The sequence below is a fragment of the Canis aureus genome, chromosome 33 (assembly GCF_053574225.1).
Source record: "Canis aureus isolate CA01 chromosome 33, VMU_Caureus_v.1.0, whole genome shotgun sequence".
Taxonomy (NCBI): Eukaryota; Metazoa; Chordata; class Mammalia; order Carnivora; family Canidae; genus Canis; species Canis aureus.
Window position 1 is genome coordinate 5,574,312 of NC_135643.1, and position 21,455 is coordinate 5,595,766.

General features: G+C 36.2%; 1 protein-coding gene across 3 annotated transcripts in view; it reads right to left on the minus strand.

Moving 5' to 3' along the window:
• PRKG2 (protein kinase cGMP-dependent 2) overlaps positions 1-21,455 on the minus strand; it is a 99,846-nt gene that overhangs the window by 26,836 nt on the left and 51,555 nt on the right. For 2 of the 3 annotated variants that reach the window (XM_077882660.1, XM_077882659.1), the window contains exons 7-14: positions 20,817-20,894; positions 19,104-19,198; positions 15,755-15,823; positions 11,504-11,602; positions 10,009-10,162; positions 7,801-7,937; positions 5,570-5,659; positions 3,236-3,377 (exon numbers count right to left, since the gene is read on the minus strand). In XM_077882660.1, coding sequence (XP_077738786.1) covers positions 3,236-3,377; positions 5,570-5,659; positions 7,801-7,937; positions 10,009-10,162; positions 11,504-11,602; positions 15,755-15,823; positions 19,104-19,198; positions 20,817-20,894 — 864 coding nt within the window. The remainder of the gene's footprint in view (positions 1-3,235; positions 3,378-5,569; positions 5,660-7,800; positions 7,938-10,008; positions 10,163-11,503; positions 11,603-15,754; positions 15,824-19,103; positions 19,199-20,816; positions 20,895-21,455) is intronic. The other variant, XM_077882661.1, reaches the window with a different exon arrangement.

Below are 21,455 nucleotides of genomic sequence, written 5' to 3' on the forward strand. Positions count from 1 at the left end.
TTCTGTGTAAATTTTAGAGTGCCTCAGTTTCTAAAACTGCACCTGCTCTAATTTATATTACAATGACCTTAAATCTGTAATTAATCTGGGGAGAATGGACATTTTATCAAATGCTGAGTCATCCAATATGTGAACATAGTATACTTTACCATTTAGTTACATATTATTTTCTCAGTAATATTTTGTGGTTTTCAATGTGGAGTTCTTACACATTTTTACACATTAAATGTATTCAAGTTTATTTTATGATTTTTGATGTTATTATAAATGATATTTTTATTTCATTTATATAAATATTTACTGCTAGCATAAAAATAGAGTTTTTATTTATATATTGACTTAATTTGTATATTGACTTAATTGACATATAATTTTATTTATATATTGACTTTGTACTGGTAATCATGCTTATTTTTCCAGAACTTTTTTGGTAGATTCCTTAGGCTTTTTCTACATAAACATCATGTTGTCTGAAAAAGACAGATAACTTCTTCTTTTTTCATCTTTGACCTTTCATTTCATTGTCTTGGTTTTTATTTCATTTGCTAAGACCTCTGTTATAATGTTGAAAAAAGTAGAAAAAATATTTTTACCCTGTTGACAATTTAATGGAAAAATGTTCTGTATTTCACTGTTAGGTAAGATGTTAACTAAAGATTTATGCCCCATACCTTATACAGTAAGATGTGTCCTGAAACAAACAGCTTTTAAACAGCTATAGCAATGTGGATTTTTCACCCAGCATGGTTCCCTTTTCTCAAGGTTTAAATGTCTACTTTTTGTTGCTCTCCTTCACATATTTTAAGACATCTATTATAATTAATCTAGCAAGATGAGTCCAATGCAAGCTGCTCCACCATTAATGAAACTTCCTTAAATATATAATTTTAATTATTATATTCTTAAGTCCTTAATAAAAGTTTTACTTTCCAGTTTTTTCTAAACTTATTAGGTTTTTTTCTCTTTTCCTTACTCATTTGTCATTCCTTCTCTTATTTTTAAAAGGCATTAGATGTAATTATTTTACATTTTGTATCTGATTACTCCAATATATGAAGCACTTAATTGCCTTCCAAATAATGCTCATGGCACCTTTTTTCCCTCATATATATTTTTTGTTTCATTTTTTTTTTTTTAAATGTGAGATCATGTTCTCTGGGACTTTATCTTCGGGAGTTCTTTGTATCCTGAGTTAAGAGTACATTCGTCCAGTCAGTATTTACATTGATTCTTGAAAAGTTGGGCATGCTACCAACATGAATCCATTTTCAAATTCTTGCATGGGGTTTTCCATCTTTGAAGATCGAGCACCCGACTTCCATGAAGACGAGCCTATGGCCAAGAATTCTTAAAGGAGACTCTTTTGGTACCCTACCAAGAGCTCAATAATGAGAAGAGCATGTTTTCTTGCTTGCACTCTATCTTTATAAATGAGATCTTTTTTCTTGCTTTCCATTTTCCTGAGAGTATAAACTGTGTGATTCGGGGCTCTGGAAAATGTTCTCTGATTCAACTTCCCACACTGCCCAGGTCCAAAAGTTGGTATCCTGTTCTCACAAGGTACAGCTACTAAAATCAGACCTCTAGTCCATCTCAGATTGCTGGGTGCCCACAAAACAGCAGCTTCTTTGTTTGATCTAGACGAAACGCTTGCTCAAGTTTGATTCCCAACCTCGGGGGAATCCCACTGCTGTCTTATAAAGCCAGCCATGCATGTAATACAGCTCTTCATGTTTCATCTAGTATTTTTAGACATTTGTTAGTGAGACAATTTCCTTATATCTGATTTGATATATAGCTAGAAATAGAAATATTCAACATTTACATTTTAATCTCTAAAGGCTTTACTCATCATTCTTCATTTAGCTAGTTGGTAAATGAGTTAGATAGATGGATAATACTAGCTAACAGGAGAGATATTTATTTATGGCTATAAATGATAAACATGCTACTGATTTTTTAAAAACAGCTATGAAGAAAAAGGAATGATCTAATGGATAGTCTGCATCCATCATGATGGTTTTAGTTCTCAAATACTCCAAAGGGTTTCCCTAAATAGCTGTAAGAAGCACAGGCAATGAAGAAATTGTGAAGAAGAGGAGTGATTGAGGCCTGTGTTAATAACTCCTCAGTTCTCAAAGCTGCCTTTCACAGATAAAATAAAGCTTGAATGGATCAAAATGTTTCTTGGAAGTTCACCAGATTTCACATGAAAGGACTTATTTTACTCCTTTACTGTGAAGAGAAATCGCTTAGCAATTACACATAATAAGTTTAATTCCTAAGGCTAAATAACACCGTGTAACACGTAGATGATAAAAACCTACCTCATCACTTATTAAATATACTAATTGCAAAATGTTTAACATAGGTCTTGACATGCAACATACTAAATTACTTATGACGTGATAGCTATTATTATTTCCATGTATGAAAAGTCCTGACATGAGAAACTTTTCACATCTTTGTAAATGTTACATTCAGGGATGGTTTCATGCCCTTGACTTACTGACAAGATAAACTCAGGAAAACTCAGCCTGGGCTCCCCAACCTGATGGGGTTCCCTCCTAGTGTCCAAGGTGCCTTGGTTCCTCCCCACCTTATGACTGCCCAGTTCTCTTACAGTTTTGCACTGAAAGTAGTTTATGTGACTGGTAGTGTGGCCCACAAGGGGATTTGTGTTAGGCATCAGAGGATTATAAAAATGGATAAGGAGGAAAGTCTCTGTCCTCAAGGAGCCTCTACTCTAGTGCTGTGATTCTCAGCCCTGACTATACTTTAGAATCACCTAGAAAGACAAAAAAAAAAAAAAAAAAAGCGTATCAATATTCATATGTTTATCTTTCCTCCCTATACAGATAGTGACTATCTTGGGACAAGGGGACAGACTACCATATTCTTTTCTTATTCCTTACAGCCAGTCTCTATATGTCTCAGGAATGTAAGAAAACCTATTTAAATTCATTGTAAAAATATTAGCAAAATCCAATGTTAACGGCATTCTGTTATGTGAATCCTTAGTAGCAGTCACAAATATAGTTGAAACATTAAATTCCCAGTCCAAAAAGAATGTGCTCATAACACTTCTCCCTGTGTTAAGGGTGCCAATGTCACAGGCCATATTCTCCCGCAGGGTGAAAATAGCAGATGTCTCAATATTTTAAAAAATCTGCAACTAGGATGCAACTTTGTATTTAGAAGTGTCTCTTGTGACACTGTTAAGAATTTGTCTTACCAATTTCAGATAACCATCAGCATCTAGAATTAAGTTTTCTGGTTTCAGGTCTCTGTAAATAATACCGAGTCGATGCAGGTAATCAAATGCTTCTGTCACGCAAGCGACACAGAACTTGGAGGTGGGTTCATCAAAGCTGCCTCTGCAATGAAATCATTTTCCCTCTTAGTACTCTAGACACACTCATATTTATTGTCTATGCCAGGTGTCAGTTATTACATTAAGAAATCAACACAATATAAATATTTTGTAGGGCATCGACACTAAAAAGCATTTTGTAGTGCCAATGAATTAGACTGATGATGGTAAAGCAATTTAGGGGGATACTGGAGGCTACTGAGAAGACTTCACTCAAATTAAAATGTCTACATCCAAACAATTGTTTCTGGTGATTATACGTGGGTACGTAAAATAGAAACATAAGAAAACAAGACTGTTTTTAGACACTTGTGGCAAACTCTGGAGACAATGCAACTACTTTCACAGAGAGCATAGAGCAGACTTCCGTAATTTATTGACTAAAAAATGATTCAAGTGATCATTTTCATTTCCTGTTGGTATAACATGTAACAACAACCCATGTAGATATAGGGTCATAACTCTTCCCTGTCTGGTGCACCTTGATGATATTAGAGCTGCCCTGTGTCAGCACTGCGTGTGGGTTTATACACTGAATTATTAAAATGTGGTGGTGATTTGCTGAATGGAGTAGTAGGAGTGTGGCTTTGGAGTGAGAGAAACTACCTCTGACTCCTGCTTCTTCCATCCCCATGTCCTCAGGCAAGTTGTGTGGCTGTTCTGAGCTTCACATCCCTATCTGTAAAATGGATTTACTACTAACTGAAGAGCATTGGGAATCAGACACAGCACCTAACAGATAGTACAAACTCCCCTTTCTAAACAGATTTACCTGTTGAAGCAGAGGTGGAGGGTGCAAATGTTCCGTAGGTATCGTGCAAATCTTCTCATCCTCCCCAGTTTTCCTCACTCAGATGCATCTAACAACACTTTCCTAATACAACACATCCATCTCTTCTTAGATGCTCAAAGGTTTCCCATTACCTAGGTCTGTGATACTCCACCATGAGTGCACACTAGACTTGCCTGCGAGGTAATTTACTAGACCCCATCCAAGATGAACCAAATTGCATCTTCTGCCATTAAAGGCTCCGTATTTTGGGGTGCCTGGGTGGCTCAGTGGTTGAGCATCTGCCTTTGGCTCAGAGCATGATCTTGGGGTCCTGGGATAGAGTCCCACATTGGGCTCCCCACAGGGAGCCTGCTTCTCCCTCTGCCTGTGTCTGCCTCTCTGTGTGTGTCTCTCATGAATAAATAAATAAAATCTTAAAAAGAAAAAATTAAAGGCCCGGCATTTTTACTTTGTAAAGCTCTCACTTGACTGCAATGAGAACCAGGGTTGAGAACCAATGGCCCAGGTAATACTATCAAATGTTTGGCTTGGCATTTACCTCCACAGCCTCATGCAAACCTACCTTCCCAACCCCTTTTGCCAGCCTTGTCTTCTACTCAAATCCTGCTGTAAATCATCCACAAAGAGACATAATCCTATCTCAACTGTCCTATTGTATTTTTCATCCATTTCCCTTCCTCTCTGCCTTTCCAAATTCTGATCATCCGTAGAAGGTAGGTCCAGCCTTCTCTATTTCATCACATTTTTATATCTTTCCTCTCCTCCAAATCTACAGTCTAAAACACTCACTGCCATTTAATTGCAAAATGCCAACTTCTCTGTCCCATTTAGTTTACACATTAAATAATGAAATGTTTTAAAACTGCACATCATGTTATCTTCCAAATAAAATCTAAACTTACTGGGGTAAAAGTTTATACTTTTATCCTTTTGGGTAGAAAAGTTTACATTGTCTAGAGAACTCCTGCAATGGAGCCTTGCACGCTGGTGGTGTTCAGTAAACATCTGTGGTTTTGATTATGTAGAATCTTTGCAGGAGTCTCACTCTGCTTCAGCACTCCCTACCCCTTTCTTCATTTCCCTTGTAGAGATTCAGAATCAACAACATCTGGGTTTATAGCTACTCTGCCTTACACTAACCATGTGACTGAGGAGAGTTCACACTCTTTCAAGGCCTGTGATTCTTTGATCCCTAATATGGTAATGACAATGACCACCTTATAGGGTGCCTATTACAATGATAGCTAAGAAAACACCAAACACCATCATTACTATTTTATCAGGTGATAATATTTTCTCAGGATCATTTCTTAATGACTTTATCTTTAAGTGATCATGAACAAAGCCTCCTTTAGACCAGATGTGAGAACACAGGTTATTGTTTATAATTCTTTTTTCATTACCTGTCCCTTAATATGCTCCATAGCTCCCCACCTAAGCAGGCCTCCAGAAGCATGTAGACATACTTATTGTCCTTGAAAGTACGATATAATCTGTGAAGACACATAAAAACATGGTTATTATTGCAAATCTAGTTTTAAAAGATTTTTAAAATTGCTTAAGGACATCATCAATATCATCTGGAACTTTGGTGCTCATCTCATTCCAAACATCCTCCAGCTACATGGGACTTCTCACTGAATGCTCTTTGGTCTTTCTTCCTGTCTTGCTTCTGCACGTGTTAACCCCTTCACTTAGACTGCCCTCCCTGCACACACAGACTGACCTTCTGCATCTTAGTTTCACTGTAACAGTGTTATCCATTCCTCAAGATGAAGTTCAGAGGCCTGATAAAGCAGCTCATCTTCCCATCTACCAAATATGGCCTCTCTTCCCTCCAAAAGCCCAGAGACCTCTGCATACATTGCCTTTATGAACTCCCTTTATGCTCATGTCTTATGCCCTCTGGATGGTCTCAAACACTAGAGTGTGAGATGGAGACCTGTAAGCAGTAAGTTTAGTGGGTAGTGTACTTGGGAACAAGCCCCCTAGGGAAGGATTAAGACACACCTGGGTAGCCGAGAGTTGGAGATGATCTAATTTCTAGTTTCAACGAAAGCCTCAGCTCAAGGAGCTCTGCCATCATTGGATGCAGGCTGTAACTGGAGACAGAGTGTGATCTTGGGCAAGGTGGATCTCTTCACCTTAGAGCAATGACCAGGAAGGGACGGAGCTAGAGTCCTCATTTGGCAACACTCCCAGAAGCTATAGGAATGACAGCCTCAATCCTGATGTGGGACTTGGGCAGGGTACTGCATTTTAACACTGGGTATCAGCAGAGCACGCAGATCATGTGCAAACAGCAGAAGCAATCTAGTAAAGTAGCTTAGGGTGGGCTGTAGATCCTAGCAGCTCAGTGTGGGCTCTGAATCCAAGCTGCCTAGGCTTGAATCCTTGACTGGCTATTTATTAGCTATGCAACCTAGTTTTCTTAATGTTCTTGAGGACAATCGTAACATGTACCTCACTGTTATATCATAAAGATTAGATGAATACATATATTCATTTGATTTTATATTAATGATATATTAATTTATTTTTTTAATGATATATTAATTTAATGTTATATGTCTGCATATATGACATGAATACAAATACAACTTATCTTAAATATATATTAAACATATTATATATGATACATATATATATTTTGTTTATAAGAGTGGCACATGTTAATTTCTCAATAAATGCTGTCATTAATATTTATTATTGTATTATTATTTCCCTACTATATGCCAGGTACTTTGCAGAGAGCTGGAAATGAAAATAGGAATAAAACTTAATTCATGCCCTGAAGCTGCTCATGATAGTTCGTTAGTGAATTATTGATGAAAGGGGGGGCATTCTGGGAACATAGTTAATATAAAAATAATTGGATGACTCTATTGCTAGCATTGCCTGGGTTCAAACTTTTTAATGTTGAAAACAAGTGGGTGTGGGAATATAGATAGACAGGAAGATTCTCTCAAGGTATTTGATCAAAAAACAAAAATTCCATTCATTATAGGGGCACTTTACATTGCCTGGAAATCACTAAAGCTACACTTTATGCCTAAGACATGTATGAAAATACATGTCTTCACTAGCCTACACTAACTCATGAATTCACAAGTAAAGAAAGTAAAGAAATCCATGGCCTAGAATAACATAATTCTCTTCCAAACTCTGGGAAAGAAAGAATAGTGACTTTTAGAAGGTGGATCTTTCATCATCTAGGCACTGCTAGGACCACGCTCTTTTCCTCCTTGGCAGCCTACATGTGCTCAAACGCCACTTCTTACAGAAATTCAACAGTAGCATGTCCCCTGGGGGTTTCAAATGAATTCTTTGCTTCCCAAATTCTGCAGTACGTATGGATTAAATAATCCATTCAAGCTATTCCACAATAATTTTATGTTCTCTCTCTCTCTCTCTCTCTCTCACACACACACACACACACACACACACACACACATTTTCCTAAGATTTACTTGAGAATAAAAAACCTGAACTCTTGACTCCAGACTTCAAACTTCTAACATTTTATGTATTGTTGCTATGACAGGGACGGAGAATTCAGAGCGGGGCCTCCTTTTCCTTTTCTGTTCTTTGGCATGAAACCATTCTAAATTCTGGGAGGCAAATGCTGACTTACTTCACAATGAATGGAGAACACAACTCTTCTAGAATTCTCTTTTCTGAGTAGACGTGCTCCTGCTGCTTTGTGTCAACAATATGCTTCTTCCTTATACATTTCATAGCAAAAGCAACATTCTCATTTTTCACTTTAACCTATGTAAGAACAGAGAGATCCCTCAAAATTAACTTACTAGTAAAGATTTACAATATCTATATAAAACACATTAACCAATGAGAGTTGAACTTTTTTTCACATTTAAACAGTATGTAACCTTTTAACCACTTATCTAACTCTGGGAACTAAGTTTTATTCATTCCCTTTCATTGTAATTTCCAAAAGAGTTCACATATCTGGAACAGGGTCCTAAAAACATTTGCATTAAAACAAGAAAAACAAACTCTAGTTAGATTTAACGTTTAGAAATCTATTCACTTTTGAGTGTGTGATATGAAAAACGCTGACCAGAATTGCCAATTTTTATCTTTCTTAACATTTACTTCCTTAATTTTTTTAAAGATTTTATTTATTTATTCATGAGAGACACACAGAGAGGCAGAGACATAGACAGAGGGAGAAGCAGGCTCTATGTAGGGAGCCCGATGTGGGACTCGATCCCAGCTCTCTGGGATCACGCCCTGAGCTGAAGGCAGACATTCAACTGCTGAACTACCCAGGCATCTCTTCCTTGATTTTCAAAACAAAACATACTAAATCGAAAACCAATGCTTAACTACACAATATGACAGCAACTAGTCACATGAGGTTATTTAATTCTAAAGTAATTAAAATAAAAAATCCAGTTCCTCAGGTTCACTAACCACATTTTAAAAGCTTGCCAGCCACATCTAGGTGGTAGCTACCCTCCTGGATAGCAGAAGGATAGAACATTTCCATGAGTGCCGAAAATTCTTTTGGAGCTTGCTGCTTTAGATGGACAAACAAAATTTTCCCTTGAAGGGAAATAAAAATTTTTAATAGATATTTATTCAGCTAGGCTTAAAACTCCATAAGCTGACTATATTTGACAAGTAATGAAACTGCAGATTTGGCTGCACCCCATACTTTGCTTACATTTGCCATTAGTGCTGCCTAGGATTTTTAAATCAATGGTAGAATTATTGTTTCAATTATTATTACATAACTATATAAAAAAATCTCAGCATTGCTAATTCCATCCTTTTGCCAGGATCTTTGTGAAAAATACCATTGTAGATGGATATTGCCTTTGTCTCTCCACATGGCATAAAAAAATATGACCAATACTCTTTGGCTTATTAAGAAACTGTTTCTCTCTCCTCCTCACCCATCAGAGAGGAAGTATTGACTGGGTGTGAAATGTACTATCCAGAATGTCCTGACAGCATTTCAGATCTGCTCATGTCCAGGGCCATCCAGCAGATGAAGGCGTCAGCATAATTCCCAGAGGTGAATGTACAGTGAATTGTTAAAAATTTGCTGGGCAAAGAAGGGCTTGGTAATAGCCAAGGGTTCAGAGCCATCTGTATCCAGTAAGGTCACAGATCTCCATTCTACATCAGAGCACTTGATCTGACAGTACCACTCTGTTGCTCCTTGGAAGCTAGTTATAAAGCTCAGAAAGGTGGTGATGTGGAAAACACAACCAAAATCAGGCCGTAGGTTCCCAGCTGTCCTGATCAACACTACAGAAGGCTGCTCTTCAAATATTCCTTTACAGTCACCTTCTCTTCTTTTTTTTCAGATAGAAAATTTTGAGCAACCCCAAGATAGGATAAAGGAAGCCAAATACAGACATGGCAGTGGAGTTGTGTGAACTATCATATTAAAGATTTTATTTCTATGGCACTTCCACTGGACACATTCTTCTTTCCTTCAGTATATAGTTAAGGTGTCAAGAGTTTATGTGCATACACAATTTCCTGTGACAAAATACATTTTTAATGTTTTATAGCCTCTGGGAATGCTTACTGGTACATTCTCCAATAATTATAATTAAAAACCTCACAAAATGTGATACAAGCAGCATGAAATAGCAGCTATATTACTACAAGTTACTTAATTAGCACAGACCTGCTACTATACAACACACAGAGTAAAAAATGTACTTTCTTAATTTCAGTTCAAAGCAACATTTAAGATAGCAACAACAATTCATATTTTCCTCCAAGATACACTAGAATATAAAACAAAACAAAACAAAAGTCAAAAGGCTTCTCTCAGATGCTTGAAACGTAAACCCCTTACAAGCTCAACTCTTCCGAACCCACCAACGCCCAGTGTTGCGATAATCTCAAGGTTCTGGAAAGGGGATGATGAGGAAAATCTGGCCACCTTCTCCTTCAGCTGAATCATCTCCAGAGACAGTGCTTTAGACAGCTTCCAGTTAGACATGGATCTCCTGTGTAAGAAAAGTGAAACTTTGCATACACCTCCTTAGTCAAGCCAGGGTCATGCCACACATAAATTCCACTTTTGCAACAGTCTGATTTCTACCAGTAATTACTGCGCATCATTGCTACAAAGGCTATCTCAACTTTTGCAGGATCAGATTTAATTACCTCTGGGGAGAAAAACCTCAGAATTCACAAACAAAAAACTCACATACACACAATAATAGACAAATGTCAAACTGGATCAGTGAAAGGTAAAAAGAACTAAATTGTGTGGTATTTAAAGTATATCTCAATAAATCTGTGTGTTTTTTTTTTTTAAAAAGAGTCAATGAGAGGAAATAAAACCAGTGAGCCATTTCCTTTGCTATGCACACAGAAGAATGCCACATTGAGAATCTTTGCTGTGTTTTCCTATTTTTGTCAAATATTGAAGCTCTCCATGGCTGAACCAAGGAGCAGAGTAACTGCTTAGTGAAACATGAAGAAATGCATTTCTTACTTTATGTCTAACAATCATTGTTTGGAAATAAATACTCATTATTCTCTTTTAATTAAGGTTTACTGCTCTGAATTATATGTTATATATATTCATAAGTTGTCCTTACTACAAAAGGCCTTTAAGGACATAAAAACTGCAAATACATTCCTTGCATAAAAAGACAAAAACAAAAAAACTTACGAGGTCCCAACTGAATGTTCTAATTTAACTCAAATGTCAATGTTCTAGAACTTTTGAATCCAGCTTCATTAGCACTACTTGATGAATATATGCCATAGTATTTACTCTACAGAATGTAAAGGGTTTTCAAATGATTTTAATTTTACAAAATGGTTTTTCTATTAAGTGCAAAATTTTTCATCAATATTACCACATTTAGCCCAATCCAACTCCTTCCTACATACACACAGACAGAGCCCTGGGCAACAGGTCCCCCTTCTATTCTGAAATAATTCTGCCTCTCCTCCAGCTCTCTGCCTGGAATCAGAATGAATGGGTTACTCTAGGGCCCTGGCATTCTTATTTGATTTCCACCGGCAAGATAGGCTTCATTTCTGAATAACGTCCCGTTGATATTGAGAAGACAATGTCAAGAATCCCTTTCCCAAGGCCCCCTCTCAGGAAATGTCTCCCCAACATTACTACTCACCACCCAAAATAAGAAGCGGACTACTTACAGACCAAAATAATATCCATACTAGTGGTACGTGGCAGCCTCTTTGTGGAAGAACAATTTAAAAGAACTGCCCCCAATTCCCTAGTGGTGGCACATTATAAGTTACCATAGAGCGATTCACACACACTGCCGGAAGTCATGTGCGGCTGAGGAAAAGATTCCTCCACTTACTTTGCATGTCTTTTCTCATCATCACGGTTCAGGTTTGCCACATACCCTTCAAGGTATTTTTGGAGTTCTTCGAAAGTCCCAACTGTTTGGTTGAATGTTCTAAGTGAATAAAACAGTTACTTTCACAATTTGACATTTTCTCGAGTTCACAGAAGACTTTTGTATGATTATTGATGGCTTTAAATGGTCTTTCAATAATTTAGGTTATGTTAAAGCTGCCATAATATGTAGAATAGCTATTAGATGTTATATAATTAATCCTGCAAGTTTCTGAAAACAAAGAAGAGAAAACCTTTCTGTTGTTTTCTCTCTTGTGGTTCAGGTTTGCCAGCAATTTTTTAAGAATACAGTGTAAAGGAAATAGTCTATATAATCTGTTTATTGAATCAACAGGTTTTATGGGTTGCAGATTTTCCTCACTTTGTTTCATCAAATTAACCTATTTATTTTAAAAATCAAGGATAAAATTTATCTTTTCTTTTCCATTGATAATACTCCTCGTTTCACATTCCTTTATAATTAAATCCAAACTGTTTACTTTATCATAGTGATTCTCTGAGGCTCAGCCAACATCTTCCCTTGACCACACTTGTCCTCCCCAAGTCAGATCTGTGGCCCCATATAATTTTACATTGCTTGTGGGAATTCTTATACATGACCTTGCCCATGAAAAATAAAGAATCCCCTTCCTAAGCAGGGGATATTTTCTTGATTATCTTTTCAATGCTTCCCCACCCTTACACTTGACAATCCATCTTGATTTGTGATTTTTAGAGTAGTTTTCTTCCCTACTGAAAAATAGTCTCCTTCTAGAAGCCATGCTTTAGTCTACTTGCTGAATCTTAACCACTTGAGGATAGTAAAATGAAAGGAGTGAAAATTTACCTCAAAACACTTAAAACTAATAAACCAGAGCTGGCTCATTCCTGTACTGCCACCATTTGTTACCTACCTAGCTCTGAAGACCTCTATACCCACATTGAACTGACCACCAATATACTTTCCCATTATTAAGCAGATCTTACATACTATGCTGGGTATTTTCTATTTTTCTCTTCAGATCTCTTTTCTACCCTGCTTGTGGGCTTTCCTTCATGGACTGCACAACAGTGAGAAACAGAGTATTGCCATGAAATTTCAAATTTCCGATGGCTGATGTTTTCAAGTAAAAAGGAAATACTTCTTGTACTTTATTTTGCTTTTATTCATTCTGCATGTAACCATTACTGGCCTGCTGTTAAACTAATTAAAGTATTGTCAACAAGTCTCATTTTAAAAATGTAGGTGACACCGGTGTCCCAGGCCCTTAGAAATTCTTTGCAAAAGTTAAAGCAAATTTAAACAGCTACAACATTCTAGCTGTAACACACAGCCTATAATCATTCTGGGGGTGGGTGGGGGGGTATAGCATGAGGTGTAATCAACTCTTTGGAGATCTGTCCCAACAACCAAACCATGATGGCAATGTCACACATCACCCTTCCCATATATTTAGAGTTACTGCCATTTTGTGCATTTTACTGCATTCTAAAAACAGGGAAACTTTAACTCTCCTCCTTTATGCATTTTGAAAATAATGCATTAGGAAAGAAGAAATAAAGAGCCAAAGCCTTTCAGTCACTATATTTCATTCCAAGGATGGACTTTATTCAGCCAACACATGGAGCCCTTCCCATCTGCCAAGGGCTATGTCATTTGCTGGCACTGCAACAGCAGAGCACAAGTAAATGTTTCTGTTCCCATGAAGCTTATAGAAGGGTGGGAAGACAGGTGTTAAAGCAGTGAAATAACATGCAAATGATGATATAAAGACAGATAGGGTACTGTGGGAGAATTATCATCGGATCTTAACCTAGTCCCTTAGTCATAACTATGATGATCACGTAATTTGCCATTCCAGCTGAATGCTTTTCAGAGTGAAAGGCAGTGCCAATAACAAATATGCTGGACAACCAGAACTGTCCAGGAAATCTAGGATGTAGGTCGACTTGGTCATGACTGATATTCAGCTTCTCTCATCCGTACAATAAATTCATGTAACTTTTTAAGTCTCATTGAGACTCACACAATACTCTATACTACCGCATCTCAGCTGTACACATGTAAATTGAACATTTTAAAATTATAAACTTCCAAAGAATACATAAGCTCTACGAAATCACTGCATCCTTTTCAGGGACTATGAATACAGGAGATACTGTATAAATACTTGCTTGTGGGATTACAATGAAGAAAAAGGAAAGGAGTTCTTCCTCTTTGTCATGTTTTTAGTCCCAGCGCTTTAGAGCAATTTATAAGATTCCACCACACAGCTGATGCTATTGAGTGCATGTGTATATTTTTAATGAACTCATACACAAAACAATGCATGATCGGGACAATGCTGTACCAATATATTTCCCATTCGTGAGCTGGCTTCCAAAGGTTACCTTTATCTGAACATATTTTGCACTTTCTAGCCCTTCTGCCTTTGTTTTTACATTTTACTTCACCTGGACTTCTACATTTCTTATTTGCTTGAAAAACTCCTATGAATTTTTAAGCCCCATTTCCACACTTTAAAAAAAATCAAACCTTGCCCACTTTACCACTTTGTGATTGCTCCTCTTTCTGAACACATGCTATGGGAGCAAAGTAGCACAGTGCAAAGAATGTGAAAGAAATCGGGAGACCTGGGCGATAGCCCCTGCTCCATCACTGCCGGCATCGCTAGGGCATCCATCTCTTTACTGCCCTGGGATTTCCTTTTCTTATCCATAGGAGAGGGATTAAAATCATTGTAAGTGATATGAAAAATTATTGTCCAATGTGTGGCGATGGATGCTAACTAGACTTACTGTGGTGGTCGTTTTGCAATATATACATATATCAAATCATCATGTTGTACACCTAAAATACTTTATGTGTTTTGATTACAAATCTTGATTACAAATAATAAATAAAAAATAACTATTGCTAATTTTTAGTATATTAATGTTATTGTGGTCATGTATTATAAGGACCATTTATCTTTTAGAGATGCTACTAAAATTTATAGATGGAACAATTTTGTGTTTGGATTTGCTTGAAAATAGTATGGAGGGATGCCTGGATGGCTCAGTGATTGAGTGTCTGCTTTCGGCTCAGGTCCTGATCCCAGGGTCAGTATCAAGTCCCACATCGAGCTTCTTGTGGAGAGCCTGCTTCTCCCTCTGCCTGTGTCTCTGCCCCTGTGTGTCTCTCTCTCATTAATAAATAAATAAAATTAAAAAAAAAAAGAAAATAGTATGGAAAAGGCAGGAAGTGGGTGGCAAAGTGATATAGGTAAGGCATTAACTGATAATTTTTGAACTTGTATTATGGAGTTCATAATACCACCCTGTCTGCTTATGTGAAATTTTGCACAATAAAAAGGATTTTTAAATGTTCTAAAGTTATTTCCAGTTCTAAATCTCTATAACTCTAAGTTCAATGAATGTTATGTTCAATTAGCAATCAACTACATACTCCCTTGGGATACTTCTTGTCATTTTACTAATTTTAGCTAATATTTCATATGAGTATGCCCTATTTCTTTGACTACACTATGACATTTCTCAGACAATGGCCTAGCTTTGGTATATTTGGATTTCCTTTATTCTATCTAGATAATCATCAATAAATATCCAACTGATTAATGAGAGACCTAAGGAGCCAGATTCAAATATAATTTGAAATGAGTTAAGGGCACAAAGTAAGACTTTTCTGAAAAATAACCTGAGACATTTAGAGATAAGTATTAACACACAACACTTGTAAATTACTACAAATGTTAAGTTAAACCTTCTCTGGAAATACATATAGCTAATGGGTATTTTATATTATGCCCAAGAAAGATAGGTCTTATTTAAAAAATTTTGACTGCTTAGAGCACTTTAGAAATAAATTATGGAACTGTTTACTATATTGTGTGGGGAAAGAAAATCCATGAGTACTAATAAGCTTATTTCTCTGGAAGATGCAGAATTTAAATCAGTCTATCACTGATATTTATGTACAAACTTTGCACACAAAATATTTAGCCTGCCAGCATCTGCCACTGCCACAGACAGATTCAGATCAGAAGGCCCAGTTCCTCCCCATGAATTTTAATAGAATGTACTCGCAGCTAAGGATAGGCCAGCATTTCTAAGTGGTGAAGAATAAGAAGACAGATGGGCCCTTGGAGTAACAGAAGGCCAAGTCTTCAAAGGTGGCGGAGCCTGCCTTCTTCGAGAACATCAGCATACTTACTCTCGATCTATAACTAGGCATGCGACATCATTTTCTTCAGCAATAATGTTAGCTGATCTGACATCCTCACTGCAGACAAAAACAGGGAAGTCAATTTTCTACAGTTAGAAATTAAACATCCATTTTTATTAGAGAATCTACTTTTTTATGAAACACCATCACTTACATCTTCCAAAGACTGCTTTTTTTCTAAACATCGTAACTTATAATCCACTCCTTTCCAAAAACGGATTTGAAATGTGTCCTAGTAAGGGTTATGTACACAAGGAATTGAGAGAAGAAGATAACTGTATGGGGATCAGAGAGGAATCAGTGACTGTGACTTATGTATGAGATGTCCTTCTGTGCTTTGTATCAGCCAAAATAAAATTCCTCTCCTATGATCAAATGGGAATTGCTAATTAAAAAGCAGCCAAACCTGAAATTAACTGAGCAAAGAAATCTACTGGAAAAAACATTCAGGTAATTAACATATAATAAATCACCAATCAAGAATAAAGCCCAAAGAAAGTGTTCTTAGTGTCATATCAACCAATAATTTAAATAAACACTAAAATACTTTAATTTCATAAAGCCTAAGATGTACATTTTCCACTAAAATCTCTGAAATCAGAGTATGTCCCATAATTGATGATGAATCATAGTGCAATTAATAGCATTGTCTTTCTTTCTCAAGGGTACATAATATAATGGCGGCACACCTCACAATGGATAGCTTAGATACAATGAATTATGGCATATGATCTAATGATGGCAAATTTAATTATCTAATGAATACCAATAGGCCAAGCATTGGGTAAAGTGTTTCTATAGAGACCTTTATTTATATTAGTTTCCTCCCTCTATTAGTTACAAACTAAAGACACTGAAAAATAGTACACGCCTTATGGTACCCAGTGCTGTGAGATTCACTTAAGGTAACTCGGAGGAACAAGCCTGTTGAGACTGATCTCAGCAACTTCATCAAAAATGGCATAGGGCAGCCCAAGTGGCTCAGCAGTTTAGTGCCACCTTAAGCCCAGGGCATGATCCTGGAGTCCTGGGATCGAGTCCCACATCAGGCTCCCTGCATGGAGCCTGCTTTTCCCTCTGCCTGTGTCTCTGCCTCTCTCTCTCTCTCCTCTCTGTGTTTCTCATGAATAAATAAATAAAAAATCTTAAAAAAAGAAAAACTGCATCACACAAAATATTTATAGTTCCTTGCTCTTCCCTTAGTGGTGGGATAGGAAAATCTTGGTGACCCATTTCTCATTCCAAAGAAGTCCTTCATCCACACAGCTGACATCCAGAGTCCTTCTGATACAACCCATAGTTGCTCTCAAATTTACAGGGTCTTTGCTAAATGACATCAGTGAAAACATTCCAGATTGATGAGGTTTTGAGCTGGGAGCTGGGTACTCAACTTGTATGTCTGTCTGTAGACATCTATATGTAGATATAGATATACATATACACATACATATGCATATACATATGATCTTAGATATGAGCCAATTTGATTTGTGAGTTCAGAAAAAGAAAAGGTATGGCATCCCTTTCACTTGTCAGTGTCAAGACTGACTGACTATGAACTTTATAAATATTAGGTGCAATATAAACACTTTATAAATATTAGGTGTTTATAAACACACATATGTTTCTTTCATAATGATGGTGTAAGTGCCACAGATTTATTTTTGCACATAAAATGCTTCAAGAACTCCTGGGACTATTTAATGTCAAGTCTTAGAAATACACAGAATATAAAGAATATGGAGTCACTGTCAGAGGTCCTAAAAAGTGACAGCAAAGAAATGTACAAAAACGTAAAAGTATTTGCATTCAATGCTCCTTTTCCTTGATTTTAGCTTTATGCTTCCAAAAGCCTGAGGAGTTTGGTATCTTTATTAAATATAAATTCCCATGTTTCTCATGGGAAAACACTGTAATTGGCTAGCTGTGACATATAGCATGAATTATTTCAGATCCAGCAAAATCAGACAGCATATTTCCTTTCAAGAGCTATTTTGACTCTATGGTGCATTTATAAAGTTCTCTGCATTTTTAAACTTTAGTTGTTTTGTTTGGAAGTCTGAGAAAAATGATCTAGTAATGTTAAGAACAAATACACCAAAGTTTTGAATAACAATATTACACAATTATACTACATGAATTTATTTATATTGTCACAAACAAAGAAATTAAAAAGGACAATTTCCCTGTTATTGAAACAAAGTTAATTATGAGCCAGAAGATGAGAAAGAAAATTTTCGCTTGTCTTTAAATTCTATTTTTAAATTATTTACAAGATCACTATAATCTAACTTACTAAGTTTAAACAGTTTTTACTTTAAAAATAAGAGCTTTTTTTAGTTTTTAAATAATCAAATTTGTCTTCCAGTGATTCACGAACACCTTTTCTTTGCTCTATACTTAATATTATCATCACATACAAATCAGCAGAAATGGGACTTTATGATAAAAATTAAAAGGAAGAAAATGAACAGAAATAATGCTCATTTCTATAAGCATAGATTTGAAAATAAAAGCCATTTAGTAATAACATAAAGTTTAAGTGATGTCTTAATTTCAAGAAGTCATTTAAAAATATGTGTAACTCCAAAATAAGTATTGCTCAAAACTCCAATCTTTTATAAAGTTATTTATATTTTTAAAAGTGTGTTTTTTAGAGTTGAGGTTGTTTTCTGAGTTTCAGGAAGTGTCTCTTGAGACATTTGATTGATCTTTATAAATATTTCTTCCATCAGTTAGATCAAGAGTAGATAAACTCATATCTCAAAAGACGTAAGATTCAGGTATAAGTTTCATATACACTATTTTGAGTTGTTTCTAAAACTTGCAAAATGACCTGGTAAAAATTCTTAAGAAGCTATTGCTTTTGGCATAATGATTTGAAAGCATACAAAATATGTAAAGTCATTATTTGATAATTTTTTGAGAAGGGGAAAATGGCAATATTTTAAACTTTGGAAATATAAAAACTTGTCCTTAAAGGAAAATTATAATTCTCACGTATTTCAATCTCTTTCTCTGACTCTTTTCAAGTAAAGATTCTGACAGGACACAAATTTTATTTTCACTAGCAAATTTAAGCCTTCCCCATTTCTTCTCTGTACAAAATCAGTCCACTTATTTCATGCATAAACACAAAATTTTTAGCATTCAGTTTAGAACTTTTGTTTAATTCCTGAATATTTGCTGACATTAGTTTGGTAGTTCAATTTGACATCTCTAAATGAGTAGTTGCACACGCAAAGCAATCAATTTTAATATATGTGCTGCCGAAGCGAGCACCACGTAAAGCAATCAAAGACTTATTTAAGTATGGGACAGAAATTCATGGATTTACCTGATAAGAGCTTTTTCTCCAAAGTATTCTCCTTTCTGCAGTGTTTTTATCACTTGTGGTTGATCATGGCCCTCTGTGCTCTGGGTGACTTTTACCTAAAGGATGTTAAACATTTAAAAAGAGAGGGGAAACAAGAAAAAAATGAGAATCTGAACACATATCCATTCAGACCTTCCAGACCTTTATAAATTTGACTAAAATAAGGAAATAGCCACGCCTTAGCTTTAACTTTCAGTAGTTAGATAATCTTACTACCATCATCTCATTTGGAGGGACTGCCAAATCCTGTGATTTAACACAACCAAGTGACTACCTGTGTGTAAGAGGAAGATTCTCCATTCAAATAACTCCTCTGAAAGTTAAAAAAATTTTTATGTGAATCTAGCGATTCCTTTATAGGGCTATTCAAAGCAAATAATAATGATCCTGCGGGAACTTCTACTTTTTTCAAAAAGCCAGAGTATTGACAGATTAATCAGGAATAAGGCTAAGTGTCAGAGTTCTGAATTGTGTCCATGATTAACTTGTTGAATCCTGCGTACCCTCTAAAACTGGATGGAAAATGTGGATACGGAGAAGGGTGATAACTTTCATAGGTATCTCAGTGTGATCCATGGCCCAGGTGAGTTTAAGAACTCCCATGGCAGGACCAAATAAAAACTTTAATATTCCTTGTTTGTAGCTAGAATTGCACCAATTCAACATGATCACAAGGGTTGCTTCATGTTGATTAGAAATTCTGAATAGCACTATGGAAATCACAATGAATTAAAATTTTTAAAAAACGTTAAGTGCAATTTGTTTATCAGTCAGAATGCTTTCAAAGCATGGAGTCCAGGTTGGGGAGAAATGATAAAAAGTGTTTTTGAGTGTTGAGTTTCTGAGGTTTGAAATTATCATGTTAATCTTTTTTTCCCTCGCTGGGTGACCAGTTCAAGGTTCAACCACAAATCAATTCACCAATAGCAGTGCTCAACTCTCTGATGACAAACTCTCCCATGGAAGAAAGCACATTTGTTAAAACATTTGTATAATCAAGATTTCACTCTGTCATTCAGTACTTCGCTAATGCCTTTTATCTCTGAGGAACATTGTAGAGAGTCAACATAGGAATAACTGGTAACATGTTATCCACTCAATATTAAAGAAAAAGATCTACAGTATATACACTAGCCTAAAATTTTCATTAGCATCTAAATCAACTTGAGCTATAGTATATGAGTTGAAGTCTGGAGCCATATTGTTCTATAGCTTCATGCCTGGCCACTGCTGTCTTCAACTGCCGAGTTCATTCTCCCCTACCTGCTGCTGCTTATCGCATCTATCAGATGGAAAAATTTTCCAGCCCTGATCTTGAACCTGTGGGCTTTTGGAGAATCACAGATAAAAAGGATCTTAGAAAAAAAAAAAGGGGATCTTAGAAAGAATCCAGTCACCTTATGAACAATTAAAAGAGATCCAAAGGAAGTCAAGCGACCTGCCTCGGGTCACTAAGAAGTTACTGTCTCTACTAGAACCCATCACAGGTCTTTCATCCCCCAAACCCAGTGCTCAGACCAAACCCCACAAGACTCTTCTGAGTAGAAGCTCCTTTACCTGTTTAAGGCAGAAGTTTTCCTATGGTGTAGTGCTGAGCCCTAGTGTGTTTATGGCAAGCTAATGTGAACAGACTTTTTGATTAAGTACTTTAGGTAAGCTGTAATTAATACTCACCTTTCCTTTTGCTAAGATGAAGAAGGTACTTCCTTCCTCACCCTCTCTAATAATATAATCTCCTTTGTCATAGTATTCCTATTGGAATGAGAGAAAAAGAAAAGGTTAAATCCAGTAGAGATATATAAATGAAGGTAGAAATGAAATAGAACTCCTCGTGTCTTTGAAATGAGCATTCCATGCCCATTCGTTATATTTGTTGTTTATTGTCACTGTAATCTTCTTGAATGTTGCAATCATAAGCTGTAGAAAAGTAAGGAGACTTTGCTTTATTACCTGCATGAATGTTTATCTTTCCCAGAGAAAGTCACCTGAAAGACCGATTTTCAAGCATGGAGACTAAAGAACATGAAGAGAAATGAGAGCAAAGCAATAATCGCTGATACACAAGTGAGCTTTCACCCAAATAATCTAAATACAAGCTGTTCAGTGAGCTGTAAGCAGTTTGAAATTGGGTTTAGAGTTTAGAAAAAGATAATCTAATAAATAGAAAATATTAGCTCCAGTGGACATCAGGAATATTAGACTCAATTTCTAATTCCTTGAAGAGCAAAGGCGAGGAAAACTCTAAGTACATAGTAAGTAGCTCTTTCATATGGATTCTTTTCAAAGATTTATCATCATAAAAGATCAACATTA